The sequence below is a fragment of the Carcharhinus amblyrhynchos genome, chromosome 3 (assembly GCF_965287045.1).
Source record: "Carcharhinus amblyrhynchos chromosome 3, sCarAmb.v2.hapA, whole genome shotgun sequence".
NCBI classification, from domain to species: domain Eukaryota; kingdom Metazoa; phylum Chordata; class Chondrichthyes; order Carcharhiniformes; family Carcharhinidae; genus Carcharhinus; species Carcharhinus amblyrhynchos.
In genome coordinates, this window is record NC_137326.1 from 99,992,973 (window position 1) to 100,013,584 (window position 20,612).

The 20,612-nt window shown below is 42.7% G+C and overlaps 1 protein-coding gene across 3 annotated transcripts in view; it reads right to left on the reverse strand.

The window, feature by feature from the left end:
- Positions 1-20,612, reverse strand: part of kcnab1a (potassium voltage-gated channel subfamily A regulatory beta subunit 1a) — a 328,558-nt gene that overhangs the window by 99,132 nt on the left and 208,814 nt on the right. For all 3 annotated transcript variants that reach the window (XM_080185593.1, XM_080185594.1, XM_080185592.1), the window contains one exon: positions 9,792-9,835. In XM_080185593.1, the coding sequence (XP_080041719.1) occupies positions 9,792-9,835 (44 nt within the window). The remainder of the gene's footprint in view (positions 1-9,791; positions 9,836-20,612) is intronic.

The window sequence follows — 20,612 nt, forward strand, 5'->3', positions numbered from 1 at the left end:
CCTGGGGCGGGGGGGGCAGTGCCTATTTGCGCCATAGTCTGACAGTTCCAGAACTCTGTGCATTAGCAGTGGCCCCAATCTGTCAGTTTGCTGGCCAGCTCAATCACTGGCCAGCCCGGGACCCTCACAGTGCTGCCTCTCCAGCCACACCGCGCCCCCCCCCCCCCCCAACCCATGACCCAATTGTGGTCCCCACAATTCCCAGGCCAGCCCTGACCGCCCCCCCCATCCCAGAGCTCACCACCAGCAGCGGCGATCCTCCCACCCTCTCACCCCAGCAGATCCTCCCCCCCCCAACCAGGAGGTATGACCCCTCCCCTCCCTGGCAACCACCCCTCCCCCAGCCCACCCTGATCGCTGACCTCCCTCCAGCCCAGGCCAATCCCCATGTAGAGTTGGCAGCGGGACCCCCTAACTCCGCCAATTACCGCAAGGTCCCATCCACTATAGGCACCCCCTTGGCATTGGCCAATGGGCAGTGCCAAGATGCTCCCTGGGCATGGGCACTTTGCCCCTTAGCAGTGCCAGGGGGCACAGGCTGACACTGCCAGGGTGCCCATGCCCAGGAGGTACACCCCCCCCACAGCCCGACCCTCTGGGGGTCCCTGATTGGAGTGATGGGGGAACAGAGGGGTCTCCCACTAGTTCCGAATGTGGAGAGCTACTCTAAACCCCACCGGAATGAAGTACTCCTGGTGGGGTGGGAGATGCTGTATCGGGCCCGGCAAGTTCCATGTCAGGCCCGACGTAAAATATATTCAAATGACTTAGCTCACTTCCCACCGGTTTTCTGTACATTCCTGCTGGCACCATTTTCTTCCGGTTAGAAGATGCATGTGGGTCGTAAACACTCGCAGGGAACCCACGAAATGGCCCACACTAGCATCTCCCGACCCAAGCTGCCAGAAAAGTTGTGGGTCTCAATGGGAGAATTGGACCCACCATGTGCAGACCCTAAATCTGTACTAAGCCGCAAGGTAAGTATGATACCAGTATCTGAGTTGGTGGCTGTGGGTATGGGGGGATGGGGGGGTGGGGGGGTCTCTTCATCAGTGCTGCCCTACTGTTCTCCTACTTCTAGTGGCAGGTTGTAATTATTGGGTGTCCGAAAGCAGGAATCCAGAAGGGCAAGTTTAGTGTGAGGAAGCTGGGCTGGGATGGGAAGCAAGGGGTGTATGGCAACGCAATCAGCAGCTTGTTCATCAGACCTATATAAGGGTGAGCCGAGAGAGGGGTTAAGAGTTCAAATATGTCATCCTCAATATTTGGAATGATGTCAGATGTCATAGGCCCCAACACAATTGGCATAGAGGATTCAAGGAGACATAGGTGTCCTTGTTGCACCAGTTATGCCCTGAAGCTTTCTATTTTGTGTCACCGTGTCCTACAAGAGAGAGGGCACAGTACGAGTGATGATATAGCACTGTCTGGGTAATGCGCCTGCTACTGCTGAATAGCTGGAAGTATATGGGGGCAGAGAGAGGTGGGCATGAGGCCTGTTTGATGGGTTTGTGAGAGTGAGGTGGAGTATCAGAATGTTAGCCATGAGAACCAAGTGCCAGAGTGCTAGGGGTGAATAATGGGATGTGGTGTGGAAAGAGTTTGTGGGCATGTTGGAGAGATTTTGTGAAGTGCATTCGTTGATCTTGACCATGGACCTGAGGTCATTAAACTTTTTGGGACTGTGTTGCTCGGCCCTCAAGTCAGAATTCTGGTAGACCTCACTGATCACATTTCCTCTCTGCAGTTGATTCCTGAGGGGATTGTTCCTCACCCACCCTCTCCCTGGGCCATGGCTTGTCATCTTGTGCTCACTACTCATGCATTCGTCACTTTGGACGAATCGTCACTCTGCCTGCCCCACATAGCAACAACTTACAAGGCAACAATACCTTCTGCGCAGGTTGCCTTTACGATAAAGCCTACCTTTAAGAGAGTAGGCTGACTGTGCTCACAAAACAAAATTGCCAAAAACTATGCAATAAGGCCACAGGCAGCCTGGAGGAGAGAGGTGAAGCTGGAGCCATTAGCGCCAACAATCATACAGATACAGCAGGGACACTATAACTGCATGGTCCCCACCTTGTTCTGCATGGGCAGAGGCAGATTGCAAATCATGAACCCCTCACCCACACCCACCCTAATCCCTGCACAGCACCCCCCTACACCTGCCCTAATCCCCGCACAACCCAAGTAAGAGCCTCAGGAGTAACCACAAAGCATCGTACAGAAAATGATTGTAAGTTAATGTTTGAAAACAAAGAATTCTATCTCCTGATAATTCAATGTCCTACTTATACTGCTTTTTCCTATCCCTATCGGATAATGAATACAGGCTGTATCCAGTATATACACATTCTGCTTCATTATAATACTGCTTCAGGCAAATATAAGATAATTGAGATGCTCATACCTCCGTTGGGGGCTCTTAAGAATCGGCTGAAGAGGCACTGAGCACCACTCCCTTGAGGCACTGGCCTGTCCAGTGCCAAATTTAACTCTGATGTTATAGGCACAGGCACATTTCCAGTACGCTGGCTAGCTGAGAAACTGACCAATCCTCATGATTTTGTAGAATTGTTTTACTGCTACTGGGGACTATATAAACGGCCAGAAATATGGGCACTATTTTAATGGGTTTTAATATTAATGGAAACGCAAAATGCTTGTGATTGGGATGTAGGGCTATTCACCATAGAGAGCACTGATAGGAAACACCTTCTAACATTTCAGATCAATACATCTAGTCTATTGCAGATATTCATATTTCCATGTCAGGCTCAGAGTTTCCCCATGTCAGTTATTTTCTACTATTGAACAAATATTTCAGTTTCCAAAAAGTGGAATGGCCACGATTGGTGCACTTGCTTATTGGCAGGGCAGAGCTGCTATGAATGCAGAAAGGGAGCGAGTTAAATGAGTGGGTACCAGCTAACCCTTTGAACTTTTCACACTGTTATTGCACTAAGTATCAAAGCGTATTTGGTCAAACTTAAGGGAAAATGCATTTTGTACTGTGAAAAGCAAGCTGGTGTTGGCACAGGTGGGTGGACAAGTGAAAAGAATGTTTAAAGGAATCCTTGCAATAATGATTAAATGCTGTTTGTAGGGCAGAGTCTTTAAATGTATTTATTTTTATTGCTGTACAGTGCAAAGCACAGAGGCACTGTATTAAAAACAAGATCAAAAACAACAACATTATACAATACATAGATAGAAATCACATGTGTGGGATCTTACAATTCCACTATTGTCAATGAGGTATCCTGTTGGATGCAGCCCTCATCACTGGAAAACTCGCGGCTGGGATGCACCATCAGTAGGTACACAAAATCCTGCTGGCATAAATGGCAGCAAGATTTTGGCATATGTTCCTAACAAGCCCTCTTAAAGAAAAATCACTATATTTTCAGGATTCACACAAAAATCAGGCAAACCATTCCAAGTATCAACAATTCAATGTGAAAAAATAAATTTATGAATATCACAATCTGAACCAAGCTGCTGCAGTTTGCACTGATGACCACACAAAATACCGTCATTGCGAGTAACGAAGTTTTCAGGCTTAGAGGTAGTAAGGCCATCCATCAATTTATAAACTTCAGACTTCTTAAACGTTCCTCATAAGCTCCCAGACCCCTTTCCATTTTCCCGGTAACGCAGCTTTTCACACTCTAAGCTGCACATCTCTCCGAAAACATGGATTCTAAACTGTGGATGCATACTCCAGATGTGGGCAAACTAGTTGCTTATAGAGTTGAAGGTGAACTCTGACATTCCAATTCAAAGAGCTTGCGGTCAGTCTCACTTTATTCAGACAATTTTATCCATTTACCCAAAACCAATGCAAAATTTGTGCAATTTTGTTCTACACAAATAAAAAGTTACCGTGATCTTTCACATTGGTTGACAAAATACAGCCCTGGAAGTCAGCAAAACTGGCCAAGACCCCAGTTAAAATTATAGTAATCATCAATGCAATTGTGCTCATTTATAATCCTCCAAGGTGGCTACTTTGGGTTCAGGAATACTAACAGAAGCTTTTGAATGGATTTTTTCTTAAATTTACTAAGAAAGTGACTCTTATGTTCTGATATCTACTAACAAATGGTTCACCGGTCCAGAACTTCCAAGCTGGGACGAATCCCCATTTCCAAACCAGGTTGGGCAATGTTGTCTACTTACTTTCCTACTATTTTTTGGGCCCATCTTCTGATGGAAGATCCTTCCACAATCACACAGTGCAGTGAATCATCGGAGAAGCCACCCCTTTTTATGGCACTAGCTGTCGTCTTCCAGAAAATAGGGAAAGCTTAAATGTCTCAAACAGGCAGGTGGGTGGGTGAGGGTATAGGGAAATATCCTATCCATTTCCTAAGTAACTATTCAGATAAGAGAGTCAGAAGTATCCAAAGTCTCCGATTCTAACTCAGGAGTTGGAGAATTTTTTGAAGGGTTCCAGATGCAAGTGAATTGTCTACTTGAAATTCAAACTTCTTGGGTAATTCCCACATCAGTGTGTCAGGACTTCCAAGATGTACATTACCACACCTGCAATTCTGTGCCATTATATAATTTTTTATAAGTATGACTTTACAGTTGTCTTCTTCAGCTTCAGGTAGACCTTGCCAAACACAAGGTGTTTGACCCAAGGCCAGAATTGAACCTGGGTCCCTGGTGCTGTGAGGCAGCAGTGCTAACCACCGGGCCACTGTGCCGCCATAGCTTAGGATTAATGTCACTGATTTCAAGGATGCTTCTGATTGCATCCATCAGCAGTCACTCTGGATTGTGATGTGCCAGAGGCATGGGCACTGCGTGCTCCTTCAATATCAGCACAGGAGTACACCAAGGTCAAATACTCTCCCCACTCTTTTTCCTCTTGATCACCGATTTCATCACGAGGGAGGCAATGGCAGGTACAGACTTTGGCATCCCATAGCCACACCACCAACTGATGGGCTTGAAAATTTCCCAGACAAGAACACCTTGGTAGCAGAAGAAATGCATGATCTCCATCAGCATCTCCACATATCTGGACATGGGACATTCTTCATCTGCTGTTTAGAGTGTTACCATCTGGAGGCCTCCGTGTCTTCTTTCGTGAATGGCATTGTATTTGAAGAAGGTATTCCCAATACTGACCCCATTGCTGTTGCTGAAGGCTAACAGACACTCCTGTTTCAGTTGAGCATGCTTGCTGACCCATGATGCCCAATCATACTGTTCAGTCCTCACTGGTAGCCACTGAACTCAACTTTGAGGTCACCGATCAATAACTTGACATCATAGCTGGGACTCGTATACTGCAATTCATGACAGACTACATCTTCTTCCTCCTCTGTGTCTGCCTCTGTTAGCACATAAACCTGTCCTGTGGAGGTGATGATGCAATGATTTACTGGCTTCTACCCAACTAGTGCTTGAGCATCTATTAAATATGAGGGCAACGCATGGGTCTGGTGTTCCTCCCTACCCAAAGTACAGGACTTTCACACCCTCACTGCTATTCATCCTTTAGCATGGTGTTCCTCAGATTGAAAGGAGTAGAGAGTACTCTTCAAGATGAGCAGGTGGGTTTTCAGGGTGGTAGATAATATTGCAAGTGGATCTGGGAGGCCATTCAGCCCATCGAGCTTGCACCAAAAACAGTCCCATCCAGACTCTACCCGTAACTTCAACTATTTACCCTGTTAATCCCCCTGTCACTCAAGGGAAATTTAGCATAGTCCACCTAACCCGCATGCCTTTGGACTGTGGGAGGAAGACAGAGCACCCAGGGGATACTCATGCAGACATGGGGAGAATGTGCAAACTCCACACAGACAGTGACCCAAGGCCAGAATTGAACCTGGGTCCCTGGTGCTGTGAGGCAGCAGTACTAACCACCGGGCCACTGTACCGCCATAGCTTAGGATTAATGCCACTGATTTCAAGGATGCTTCTGATTGCATCCATCAGCAGTCACTCTGGTACATCGCAATCCAGAGGCATGGGCACTGTGTGCTCCTTCAATATCAGCACAGGAGTACACCAAGGTCAAATACTCTCCCCACTCTTTTTCCTCTTGATCACCGATTTCATTATGAGGGAGGCAATGGCAGATACAGACTTTGGCATCCCATAGCCACACCACCAACTGATGGGCTTGAAAATTTCCCAGACAAGAACACCTTGGTAGCAGAAGAAATGCATGCTCTCCCAGGTCATGATCACCAGTCTTAAGAGTAGCTGTGCCAAGGTTGGTCCATGCATCAGTTGCAAGAAGATCAACACAAAAGTTACGGGATGACAACAAAGCCTTTCCACCACTACTGGGGAATAGAACATCAATGATGTCAACCATTTCCCCATCTTGGAAGAAATGTTTCCAAGAGGGTGATCAATGTCCACAAGAATTGGCAAAGAAGCATTGGTCTTGCTGCGGCTCAATATGGTCTAAGCATCCAATACCATGAAGCAGTAATTCTACATATTTACAATAACACCCACTGCAATCTATATTAGCGAGACATGAAAAAGAATAGCTAAAACATCACATAAATTGAAAGTCTTTCACTTGTGCTGCTTACATAAGATCCTGGGCATTACAGGGAGAGGCAGGATTGCCAATGAAGAAGTTCTGTAGAGAACTAGTCAGATTGTCTATGGGAACATTATGACACAAGATGGAGGCTAGCAAGACACATATTTCACCTCTCGGATGCAAGGTTTGCCAGGGGGCAGTGGAACGCGCACTACCAGATGACAGAAGAAGACTGGGTCGGCCAAAGAAGACCAAGAGAAGAATATTTGAGGATCATCAAGAGTGCAACACCACCTAGGCTGGAGTGGAGATTGTGATGGACTGGGACAAGTAGCTGAGTCTTGCTGCCCATTGTCTCACATGGGACCAGAGGTTTCATGTGATATTACAATGCAAAATAGAAAGCTCTCATCACTTCAATTATTTCTAATAGATAGGAAATCAACATAATGGAGAAGTACAGAATTACTGACAGCAATGTCTGGATTTCCACATTATCTATTTTCACATGGTCTGCTGTCAATATTAGAGGAGTAATGATCCTAAACACCAACAGAAACACCATTATTACTATAAAACCTAGACCATTATTGTAAACAATACATTCAGCTTCCTCACTGATCTAGCTGCTTCAGAAAGTAAATAGCTGACCAGAAAAGTCTGGAACATCTATAGTGTGATCCTCCATGCCAAACTGCATGCTTGGTAGATGCACAGAATCACTAATCCAGTAGCCTATGTTGGAATCACTGGATGTGTATGGACATTGTTTGAGGACATGTTTGGACTCATTGGTTATGCTGCAAGATAACAAATTGATTGAAGTCAATCGTGAAGAATGGTAACTTAGGGGAAGCACTGGAGAGTTGGTAGTGTTTATGGAAAGTACACTAGCAAAGAGCCTCTTAATTACAGTCAAAGTAGAAGTGGAAGCTCAAAAGGCTACTCTAAAGTAATGTTAACCAACATTAAATGGGCATTTTAATTGTTGTTACAACTCGTATACTCTTAAAAGTAATTCAGTAAAAGATTTGCTAAATAAAATTATTAAATAGATTTCCATTGAACTAATTTGATTTCATGGGTCTCCTGCATGATCCATTCAAACAGAAAAATGTTCAGACTGTAAAGGTGAAAATCCTGTCCCGCTGCTATATATTCTTAAAGGATATGCAGAAGTGTTTAACAATAACTTCAGTTATATTACAGATATCACTGTGAAACCAGCATTTCAGAATCTTATTCTGCCAAAATCACTACTGTATTTTTAAAGGCTGGTTTCACACTATATTATATCTCTTAAAGCAGAATGATCCAGCAGAAACTATTGATTTTTCACAGAAGCAGCTTTGATGTACCATTTCAACCATACGCACTGATATCCATAGAAATGTCTTGGGTGAATATTTACACAACAAGCATCTGCAGCCATTCTGTATGTTACTCTATGTACAGCCTGTCCCTTTCACCAAAGTTTGGAATTTCACCATTAACTTTTTGGAATCAACATTTTATTGCAACTTTCAGGTTTTTATCCAGCAGCGTCAATTTTTAATGTGCGGTACTTAGGCTTCATCAATGAATGTTGACATGCACAATGTGATGCACCAGATTTACCCACATCTTTCATCCAGAACAAGGTTGGATTGCTTGCCCTTTGCCATGGCCATTGAAGATGCTTAATATTACTTTGCTTTCTTCTGCTGTTTGATTCTTTAATTTTCATTTATCAAGCTAACCACAAAGACTGCTCCCCTTCATGTACTATATTACTAGTGTTTGTTGGTAAAGTGGCAGGTGGAAAAGTAGACTGTGTGTTTGATATTATGTGTGCATTACTTTTTGGGGTATTGCTTATTGAATGTCTGCTAATGTAGTATGTAATCTGGGTGAACTTTGGCACCATGGTGTTATGGTTCAGGTCAGAAACTCTAAAGTGTTTCATGAAGCCCACCTGGATCATAAGTTTTGCCTCTTGAATTTGGCTAGGATAAGCATGCATTATACATTATAGTGGTTGTTTTGTTTTTTGTTTGTAATTGATAAGAGTTCTTGCTAATTTTCTTACCATACATGTTAACTATATTCTTAAATAAACTTTGTTTGATAAAAGCTCCCTAGTGGGTCATTTGAATCATACCTGAAGTGAAAATTTCATGTTTATCTTAGCCAAATTTAAGAGGCAAAACATATGATCCAGGCAGGCTCCATAAAACACTTGAGTTTCTGACCTGAACCATAATACCATGGTGCCAAAATTCACCCAGGTTACATACCACATTATTGCTTATTGCATTTCTGCTACCCAAGAAAGTAATGCACACATAATATCAAACACACAGTCTACTTTTCCACCTACCATTTTATCAACAAACAAAAAGCCTAAATGTAGATCTCAGACTGAAAGATTATTGGCGTCACATCGAGACCATTCAGTCCATCAACTCTGCACTGACTCTGACAGATCCTCCCACCCAGGCCTTATCTCCATAACCACATGTATTTACCCTGCTAATCCCCCTAACCTACACATCTTTGGACACTAATGGGCAATTTAGCATGACCAATCAACCTAACTTGCACATCTTTGGACTGTGGGAGTAGCACCCGGAAGGAACCCACACAGACACGGTGAGAATGTACAAACTCCACACAGTCACCCAAAGCTGGAATCAAACCAAGGTCCTGGCACTGTGAGACAGCTCCACTAACCACTGTGCCATCCTGTCCCCTGGCTGATGACAGTTTTACTTAATTTTTACTTGCTAATTAACCATTAGTCGGGTACATCTAAATTTCCAATTAGCTACATGTGGCGGGTGGCTAACATATTGGACTGTACTACTCTACTGCAGCCATATAAAATTCAAGATTCATATCAGATATTGGACGTCACTCTTCAAATCGTTTGTCTTTTGGCACTCTGAGCTCCAGACCCATTACTGATATTCTGTTATCACTTTTCAAATCAACATGTATCCAAAAATCACTTCACAAAGACAATCATGTAACAGCAACATACTTTATATTTTTCAGATTTACCTTGTGAACTGTTTAAGAAGAAGACATACATAAAGGAGTAATTTTGGGAGCTTCTATTGCTGGTGCTGAACTTCATGAGGCCAGTCCGTAGGTTGAAGAAAATACTTTAATCAGATTCTCTGACTCATACTTAACTTGAGCCAAGTTCTGCACCAACAGTGCTGCCTTACAAAATGCCTCAACAATGTTCTAATCCAAAATCATGTTAAATATCAACACTTACCAAGTCCTAAGCAAGATACTCGCAGTCCTGATTTTCCCAAGTTCCTTTAAATTAAAAAGAGTAACAGTTAGGAAAATAAGTGAAAGCAAAGAAACACACAAGTTTTGTTTGTCTTTTAAGCATTTTTAAATGGACCAAAATAAATTTCAATAATCTTTTTTGGGGAAGGGGTGAAGAAGCTACAGTGAGCTGTTAACATCATGTCCAGAGAAGATTGTGTCAGGGCTTGCATTAACAATGAACTGCAGTGTCCTATCAAGAGCCAAATGTGCACAAGGCCTACAAGGGGGCTTTTCCATTGTTGGAAAAACCCATCTGGTTCACTAATGTTCTTTAGGGTGGCACAGTGGTTAGCACTGCTGCCTCACACTTCCAGGGACCCAGGTTTGATTTCCAGCTTGGGTAACTGTGTGTGGAGTCCGCAAGTTCTCCCCCTGTCTATATGGGTTTCCTCCGGGTGCTCTGGTTTCCTCCCACAGTCCAATGATATGTGGATTAGGTGGAAAGGCCATGCTAAATTGCCTTCTTCTGTACTGTAGGGATTCTAGGAATCTATTATTCCATAAGAGTTAATTTTCTTCCTATTATTATCTACAGTACCACAGTATAACAGTAATAGCTTTAACAATAGATTAATTTTCACAAAAGAAGGCATATGAATGTGATTATGCAGCAATAACAAATACAATTGAAAGTCAAAGACAAGGTAATTAAAGGTTTGTTTTATGAAGGTTATGAGTGCTAAAATTGGGTACAAGACAAAGTATTTATTTACATGTTAAAATTCCCTTTGCCCTGCACCAACCCAACCTCGAAAGAATTTTGTTCTGCAGCATTGAAGGCTTTTTTCTCTTTTTTGTTTTTAAATCCGTCAAACAAAACATCATTTTTATGATAATTTTATAGCAAGTTAGCAATCAACTGAAGTTATTTTAACAAAAAAATGGTAGCACGGTAGGAAATCAAGATTAGCTGTGCAATGTTAACATACAATTGGAACCAACAACTGTAACAAAAACAGAATGAATTTATAACACCCAGGGGTCAGTTACGCAACAAGATTTTAAGAGGAAAAACTATAAATTCTGAAAGTGGAAATAAACAACAGAACTGGACAGGGATATAAAGCAGGCCATGTACCTTTTGAAAGGAAATACATTCACATTGCTTTGGGTGGGTAATTATAATCTCTTCCTTTTCCCCACGATGATTGGATCCTCCTGTTTCTCGCACTGCGATTGTCAGTTAAGCAGCCATTTTGTGCTGTAGGTTCTCACTCATTAGAAATTCACAACAAGATGTCACTCATTAGAAATTTAAACTGTCTAAAGTGATTTTATGTGTGAACCCTTACAGCCAAACAAAGGGAGGGGCCTCTTTATTCATCAGGAATACTATTAATTGGATCTATAAGTAGCCCAGATGGTAGAGGTCATACTAAGTGCATCACTAACCAAAAGAAATACTTATATCTGAACATATTCAGTGCACACAGAAACTATGCTCCAATCAGTGCCATCTATTCCAAGATGGCAGTATCCCCAATTCTATGCAGCTCAGTCCATCAACAAGAACATTGTTTTAGATAGTAATATATGATGTCACTGTGATTGAACCTGTAAGATTGCTATATGTTTTAAATTCATATTTATATGTACATTTTCAATAAAAATGGATTAGAATATTTGACTCTAGAAATAATAAAGCACATTAAGGAAATATACATCATGAATAACTTAAGGAAACGGGGAGAAAATTGGGCTGATGACAAAAAAACTTAATATGCAAGCCTTTACATAATGAATTTTCACAGCATTATGGGAACCTACTGGAGTCCATTCTTTGGTCCTAACATCTCTCACAGTGAGACCAAGAGCAGAATTTTACAGTAATGTAGCCCAGTCGACTCCGGTTGCCCCACAGCTCTTTGAAGAGTGGCTACAGATGGTATTTATGCCCCTTGCTTGGGAGGAAGGCCTGCCTCAGAGAGATGCTAGCCAATATGATTGGCCAGCAGTTCTGAGGTCTCAGTGATACCTCAGGAACAGTGGCCAGGACTGGAGCTGCAAGCAGTCTCCAGATTCTAAGGCCAGAATTTTTATACTTCCCAGATGCTGAGGTGGGAGGAGGAGCGTGAATTTGCATGGATGGGGTTCTTTCCAGGATCCCACCTGCCCCGACTTGGTTGCAAGTTTACACTAGGGTGGACAGGGCCTTGGATGGGTCACGCCCCCCCACCCCTTGCCCCCATTAAGTGGCCAGTTAATGGCCACGTAAGAGCTTTTTCCCACCCAGCCTCAAATTTAGGCTGGAGGGAGTCAGATGATAGATCAGGAGGGCAGACTTGAAAATGAGCAGAGGTTGCTCTCAGGTGGGAAGGAAGGGGGAATGCCTCCATCAGAAGCCACCTTCTTAATATCCAATGACCTCCAGATCTCTCTCATCCCCCGAGCTCTCCACTGGAACCCCAATCACCACCTCACAAGGACCCTAGGCCTTTCCTACCCTGCCACTTACCTCTCCTCTGGTTCCTAGGGCTTATTCCAGGCAACTGTTTGCAGTACTTCTTCTAGCCATTACTGGAGAGCTGCTGGTCAACCTGATTGGCTGACAGCTCTTTAAGGTGGCACTTCCTCATGGTGTGGACTGGAATTCCTTATGCCAATCAATGCTCATCAGAGTGTGAAACAGCATTATGTCTGCTGGAGTCAGTGGGAAGTTAGCATGTGCTCCCCATCAACTTTTCAGCCAGGCTCCATCCATTCTGAAAATTCAGGCCTCAGTCTCAGAGCCCAGGACGGAGGGAAGTGTGAGGGTCTCACAGTAGGAATGGGAGGGGTGGTGGGGAGTGGAGTCCGGGCAAGAACCATCAGGGATTCAAAGATTCTGGGGAGACTGCACCTTATCTCAGAAGGGGTCAAGAATTGGAGGTGCCCCCATTGTTCCCACCTGAGGCCCAAGCAGAGTGATTTACTGGGTTTATCCCCTCGACACTGCCCAGTGGCTGAAAAGTTGAGACCAATAAAAGTTGGCCCTTAAATAACCAATAATTGGCCACTTAAAGGCTTCATTTTTGGGGCCTGAGGCCTTAACCACTTCCAACTGCTTTCAGTAAAACTGTGGACAGGTCAGGAAGAGGGAAGACAATGGGTAGGCAATCCTGAGAAATTTATAAGCTTCCTGCTGCCTGAAAACCAACCGGCAGGCTACTGTAAAATTCACTGCTCTGCTCTGGAACTGCAGGCAGTTTGTCCTAAGGGTTGTAAACAATGAATCCTTTAGAAGGATGCAACTAAATCAAGCTTGGAATTGAGCAATAGCTATTACAGAAAATGTTTCTAATTAAAAAGTTGGACCTTAGTCAGTTAAGTTAAATAACTAGAGCTCTTAATAGCCAGCAAGATAATTTCACAGATTGGAAAGAGCCATGTCAGGACGTTGAATAGCAGATTTACTCAGAAGCCAGGGAATCATGTGGGGAAAAACAGAACTTAACAACTGGCATTCAATAATACAGTGGTTCACTTTCAAATCAAGATTGCAGAAAGTAACATTCAAAAATCTATAGAAGGCATCATTTATATGTGAACATGTAATGCAATTGTTAAGCTTTGTTGCAATACAAATGGATTAGATTGAAAATTGTTAGAACAATTAAGAAATCGTAGCCAGGTTATCTAAACACTCCTTCCTTTTCAACATTTTCAGTGTTGGAGAAAATGAGAGAGGAAAGGAAATCATAATTTTTTTCTCCATATTTGAACAACTGCAAGTTTGGAAACATAAGGGAAAGGAAAATGCTTTTCAAAGTACAGTAAGCATAGCAAATGATAAACATTTGGCCAACACATTTACTGTTATTATAAGCAAAACCTGTAACTTAAAGAGAAAGCAAAAAAGATTGGAAGCTGGGTAAATACCTAAAAATGAAGGTTCAGCTAAATTTATAACCTACATAAGATAGGGGCACAGAGCAAGGTTGTATTATAGTACAAGAATTATGATCTCCATAGAGAGTAATAACTTTAAGATTTAAATTCCCAATGATTACATCATTAGATTTCATGTTTTAAGACTTTTATTGTAATAAACAAAATAAAATAAACATCAGCTAAACATTGCTTAATTGGCAACTAATACACTTAATTACAGGAAAGTTATTTCCCTTGACTTCAATACAGACCGAAAACCCTATGTTGTGTTTAAGTGTTACACTGCACTCTCCACAGAATTGTAGTTTTACATGAGCCAGTCCAAAGTTATCCTCAGCTTCCAAAAGACTCGCTGTCCCTGTTTGGCTTAGTTACAACTTTCTGTACATCGAAAATTATTTCTGTCACTCTGCTGAGAACCCCTGAACTGATTTCCAGCAAGGTCCACTTTGGCAACTCCTTCTCCTGGCCATGCCAGGTTGAATTTTTCAGTGTTCCTAAATCTCCACTGGTGCCACCTCTTCAACCAGAGAACAAGATCCCACCAGCATCAGATTTGGTGGTGAACAGAGGGCAACCTTTCCTTTGCTGTTCATAGCAGCTGCTGTTTCCCTGTCTCTCTCTCTCTCTGGAATTCACTCCCTCACTTTGCCCAGCATCTAAGTCAATAAGACTGCAACCAGAAAGAACAGCTGCCTCTCCCTTTGTGTTCAGATGTTAAATCTGGCACTTGACTTTGAATAAATTTCAGTCTCATTCTGTCTCTATGATAGCCAGGTCTCCTGGGCTGAATACCGGGAAGATCTGGTAGGTAGTTACATGGTCCTCTCCACTGCTCCATTTTACAAAGAACAAAGAACAGTACAGCACAGGAACAGGCCCTTCGGCCTACCAAGCCTGCGCCTATCATGTTGCCCTATCTAGACCAACTGCTTGTAACGCTCTATTCCCTGCCTGTTCATGTGTCTATCCAGATAAATCTTAAATGTCACTAACGTATCTGCCTCAACAAGCTCACTTGGCAGTGCATTCCAGGCCCCCAGCACCCTCAATGTAAAAAACTTCCCCTGCACATCTCTACTGAATCTTTCCCACCTTATTTTGAACTTGTGCCCCTTGTAATCAGCATTTCTGTCCTGGGAAAAAGCTTCCACTGTTCGCCTTATCTATGTCCCTCAAACTTCTATCAGGTCACCTCAGCCTTCGTCTTTCCAGGGAGAACAATCCCAGTTTATTCAATCTCTCCTCATAGATAATACCCTTCATACCAGACAACATTCTGGTAAATATTTTTTGTACTCTCTCCAAAGCCTTCACGTCCTACTGGTAACGTGGTGAGCAGAATTGGACACAGTATTCCAAATGTGATGTGATCAACATTTTAACATAGAACATAGAACACTACAGCACGAACAGGCCCTTCAGCCAACAAGTTGTGCCGATCATCTCCCTATTACCAGGTCTATCTATAACCCTCAATCCCATTAAATCCCATGTACTCAACCAGAAATCTCTTAAAAGACCCCAGCGAGTTTGCCTCCACCACCACCGACGGCAGCCGATTCCACTCACTCATCACCCTCTGAGTGAAAAACTTACCCCTGACATCTCCTCTCTACCTACTCCCCAGCACTTTAAACCTGTGTCCTCTCATATCGACCATTTCAGCCTGGGGAAATAGCCTCTGAGAATTCACCCTATCTATTCCTCTCAACATCTTATAAATCTCTATCAGGTCACCTCTCATCCTTGGTCTCTCCAGGGAGAAAAGACCTAGCTCTCTCAACCTATCCTCATAAGGCATGCCACCCAAGCCAGGCAACATCCTTGTAAATCTCCTCTGCACCCTTTCAATAGCTTCCACATTCTTCTTGTAGTGAGGCGACCAGAACTGCACACAGTACTCCAAGCGGAGTTTGACAAGGGTCTTATAAAGTTGCAGCATTATCTCCCGACTCCTAAACTCAGTCCTTCAATTAATGAAGGCTAGTACACCATATGCCTTCTTGACCACATCCTCCACCTGCAAGGCCGATTTAAGAGTCCTATGGACCCGGACCCCAAAGTCCTTCTGATCCTCTACACTGCTAAGAGTCCTAGCCTTGATATTATACTCCTTCATCCCATTTTATACAACTGTAACATAATTTGCTAATTTTACTACTCAATGTTCTGTCCAATGAAGTTAGGCATGCCATATACTTTCTTCACCACCTTTTCCACATGTGCTGCCCCTTTTAAGGATTTATGGACCTGTACTCCCAGATCTTCTGTGTGTCTATGCTCCTGATGGTTCCATGGATACGAAATTGGTTTGATGACAGAAGAGTTTTGTGGAGGATTGTTTTTCCAACTGGAGGTCTGTGACTAGCGGTGTGCCTCAGGGATCACTGCTGGGCCCACAGTTACTTGTCATTTATATTAATGATTTGGATGAGAATTTAGGAGGGATGGTTAGTAAATTTGAAGATGTGCAGGTTAGGTGCATTGGCCATGCTACATTCTCCCTCAATGTACCTGAATAGGTGCCGAAGTATGGTGACCAGGAGATATTCACAGTAGTTTCATTGTAGTGGTAATGTAAGCCTACTTGTGACTAATAAGTAAAATTATTTTTAGTGGATAGCAAAAAAAGTTATCTTGGATTGCAATGGGATCTTAGTCAATTGGGCCAGTGGGCTGACAAATGGCAGATGGAGTTTAATTTAGATAAATGCAAGATGCTGCATTTTGGTAGATCAAACCAGGGCAGGACTTACTCAGTTAATGGCAGGGTGTTGTGGAGAGTTATAGATAAAGGAGATCTAGGGGTACAGATTCATTGCTCCTTGAACGTGGACATTGAATACAGGAGTTGGGATATCTTGTTGAAGTTGTACAAGACATTGGTAAGGCCACACTTAAAATAGTGTGTACAGTTCTGGTCACCCTATTATAGAAAGGATATTATTAAAATAGAAAGAGTGCAGAAAAAATTTACTAGTATGCTACCAGGACTTGATGGTTTGAGTTATAAGGAGAGATTGGATAGACTGGGACTTTTTTCCCTGCAGCATAGGAGACTTCAGGGTAATCTTATAGAGGACCATAAAATAATGAGGGGCATAGATCAGCTGGATAGTCAACATCTTTTCCCAAAGTTAGGAGAGTATAAAACTAGAGGTTTAAGATGAGAGGGGAGAGATACAAAAGTGTCCAGAAGGACAATTTTTTCACACAGACAGTGTTGAGTGCCTAGAACAAGCTGCCAGAGGTAGTAGTAGAAATAGGTACAATTTTATCATTTAAAAAGCATTTAGACAGTTACATGGATAAAATGGTTATAAAGGGATATGGGCCCAACATGGGCAATTGGGGTTAGCTTAGTGGTTAAAAAAAGTGGTATCATGGATGAGTTAGGCTAAAAGGCCTGTTTCCATGCTATAAACCTCTGACTCTATTTATTTTATAACTCCCATCTAAATTGGATCTACCAAAGTGTATCACCTAGCATTTGTCCAGACTAAATTCCATCTACCATTTCTCTGCCCAATTTTCCACCCTATCAATATCCTGCTGTATTCTCTGATAATCTTCATCACGATCTGCACTATTGTTGTCCAGCAATCTTTCTATCATCCGTGATCTTGAATTTACCTTGAATTAAGAGAGACTATTCAAGACATATCAGTCTGAGAAAGCCTGTCATTCATAACAGAATAAAACTTGCGTCCTTTTTAAGACTGAGCATTCTTGAGCTTGGGAGGCACTCAACCATGAGAAGAGCTTGATCACTCCAGGATTTGGGAATGAACTGTGCTGTTCTCTTTGGTTGGAGCACATTCTCAAGTGTCAAAGCGAGAAACCAGGTTGTATTATTTGCGTGTCATCTTATCATTCAATATAAATGGAACACCGTTGTAATAAAGCTTATTATAAGAATAAATCTTGTGCGAATCACAGCTGGAAATACTGGCTGCCAGACTAACAACCATTTATTGTGCTGGTATTCACAGAGGAAAATTCTCCAGCAAGCCTATTTTTCTCCCTCCTCTAGTGTATAATAGAAACTGGAAAAGCTTTGAGATTTCGTGTGACTAATTCCTGTTGTCATACCCAGTAAAAGACATGTCTGATGCATAACTTTAAACATAGACTGAGTCTGATGGAAGCTTCTGGAACTGCCTTTATTTAAAAATGGACACTGATATGTCAGACAGGTAGGCTATAGAATTAAAAGCGCTGCATTGATAGTACAGTGTGGATGAGGAAGCCACAAATCGCATGAGAACAGTGAAGAGCTCTGAAGAAACATCACTTCTACTTCTCTCTCCACAAATGTTGCCAGACCTACTGAGTTTTCCCAGAATTTTCTATTTTTATTATGTGTGACTAGTGTTGATGGTAGAATGCACAAAGTGGAGCTTTGGTTTACATCATGAAGATCTTATCCAGCCTGCTGCAATTATAACTATAGTTGTTCTTGTCTGGGAACATGAAAGACTTTATAACCTAAATAGTGGGTTAGTTATTCCTTTAAAGTTTTACATTACCTTCCTTCCAGAAGTGATGTCCTTTAGTTCAGAGTAAAGGAGCCAAACTCAAAACCACAACTGAAATCATCATTAAAATCCAACAATCTGGTTCGGCACAAACATGCCCAGAGCAGCAAGTGACTCTTTCCATCTAGGGTGGCACAGTGGTATATACTGCTGCTTCACAGCTCCAGGGACCCAGGTTTGATTCCTGGCTTGGGCTGCTGTCTGTGTGGAGTTTACACATTCTCTCTGTGTCTATATGGATTTCCTCTGGGTGCTCTGATTTCCTCCCACAGTCCAAAGATGTGCAGGTTAGGTGCATTAGCCATGCTAAATTCTCCCTCAGTGTACCCAAACAGGTGCCGGAGTGTGGCAACTAGGGATTTTCAGAGAAACTTCATTGCAGTGTTCATGTAAGCCTACTTGTGATTAATAAATAAATAAAAATCTAGATTTTGGCAAGACCTTTTATCGCCCGCTACTGTAGTCTAACTGATCATGCAGCACATGCACACAGACAAGACATCCTTCCTTCCACTGCCTGGGAAGGACTTGAGTCCTGTGTTCGGAATAAGCACTGATGTGACCATAAAGAAGCCTTGCGCCTGCAAGCATTCAGCTTCCTATGTTCCAATCAGTTGGTGATGGACCAAAGTACAGATCGTGGGTCTGCCTCCTTCATCAGCGTGGCCTGAGGACAAGGTTTCACCACCCACAGGAGTGGTAGCAAGCACTGAGATATCCGATCAGGCTAATGCCTCCAATTGGGGCACTTACAGCAAAGCTTGATCCACTGCAATGAATGTTATATTATGATCACATTATTCAGCACAAGAAACATTAAATAATAAGAATAATTATCAACTTCATTGCTTGGCCAGTAAACCGGCAGAGTGAATCACACCCCCTGTTACAGAACCTCTCTGAACCCCATGGTCAATGGTAGAGATGATGCAGAGGTGGAAGCATTCAGTTCTGCTGGATTAGCAGCCAAACAGTGGTGGCACAAACGACCTCTGGTGTTTCTATTCTGGGATCTGATAAAATGCAGAGTAAGCAAATAATGCTTGAGAAAAAAAACCAAGACATCAGTTCACAGAATATGGAGCAGTAAAGCTCAAACCTAGGCCCTGAGGGATTACTGTGCTCCACGCAGTACTGCTCTGCTCTTGAGCATTCATTCCTTGATGTAGCCCTTAAAAACATGTTAATCTAAGCAGCGTTCTACCTAACCTGCGGATTTGCAATTACATTTCATTGCTAAATAAATAATAAACACGTTGCACATTTTTTTCGCTGGAGTAGTTATTTGCTGCATAATGAATTGAAGCATTGCCCTATCTACATAATCAAAAACTTCCTTCACAGCTGCTACAGTTCTCAACACCATTATGTTCTGTAAATTATTATTGGAAAATAATAGAGACAATTAAAATGATGCCATCATAATAAAGTATAAATGAAAACTAAGTTAACTCAAATCAACATCATTAGCATATTTTATATTTGGAGAGAAAATGGGGATTCTCCCAAAAGAATTCTAAGTGCTGAATTCACGTGAAAACAGGAGTAACAGGAGATTTTTTAGTGTGATTTTCAGAATGAATCTCCCACACTCTGTAGTACTCAGAGTGTTCTAGTGGGATTCACTCTGGAAATCAGGGGCGGGGCCTATTCCTACCAAGAGGCCAGCAGCAGACTGCTGAGCGAGCCACTGCACATGCGCTGATCTGTCAGCACCAAGATCGGCACATGCGCAGTAGCCCTGCATCGCCACCCAATCACTGGCCAGCCCTGTGATCCCGTATCACTGCCCTCCCAAACCTACCATCTCCTGATGGCTGGCCTCCCAGACGTTTCTGGGCAAGCCCCAGTGTTCCCTCCAACCCCGAGGAATCCCAAGCAAGCATAATAAAAGGCAGAAATGTGTGGGTGCGTTTTTCAAACAAAGAATGGTGCTGCGCAAGCATTTCATTCCACAACCAAAAGGTCTGCGACCAGCCCAAATTTAGGTCTCATTTCAGTAAGATTTGCAACTTCCTGAATCTCCTTCTCGATTTCAAAATTCAGGACACTTACATTGCTGGCAGAAGTCCTCAAGTAACTGCTGCGAGAGGAGGAAGTAAGGAGTGGCAGGAGCAGATCTCAGCTGTCAGAGGATAAACAGAATTCTGTGGAGCTGGAATTGAAGATCATTGGTAAAAGAACCAGAGGTGAAAAGAGGAGCTTTTTCAATGTAGAGGACTGTTGAGATCTGCAATGCACTGCCTGAAAATTGGATCGATGCTGATTCAATAACAGAGGTTGGAAAAATACTTAAAGATGAAATAAATTGCAGCATTTTGGGTAAAGGGCAAGGGAGCGGGACTAAT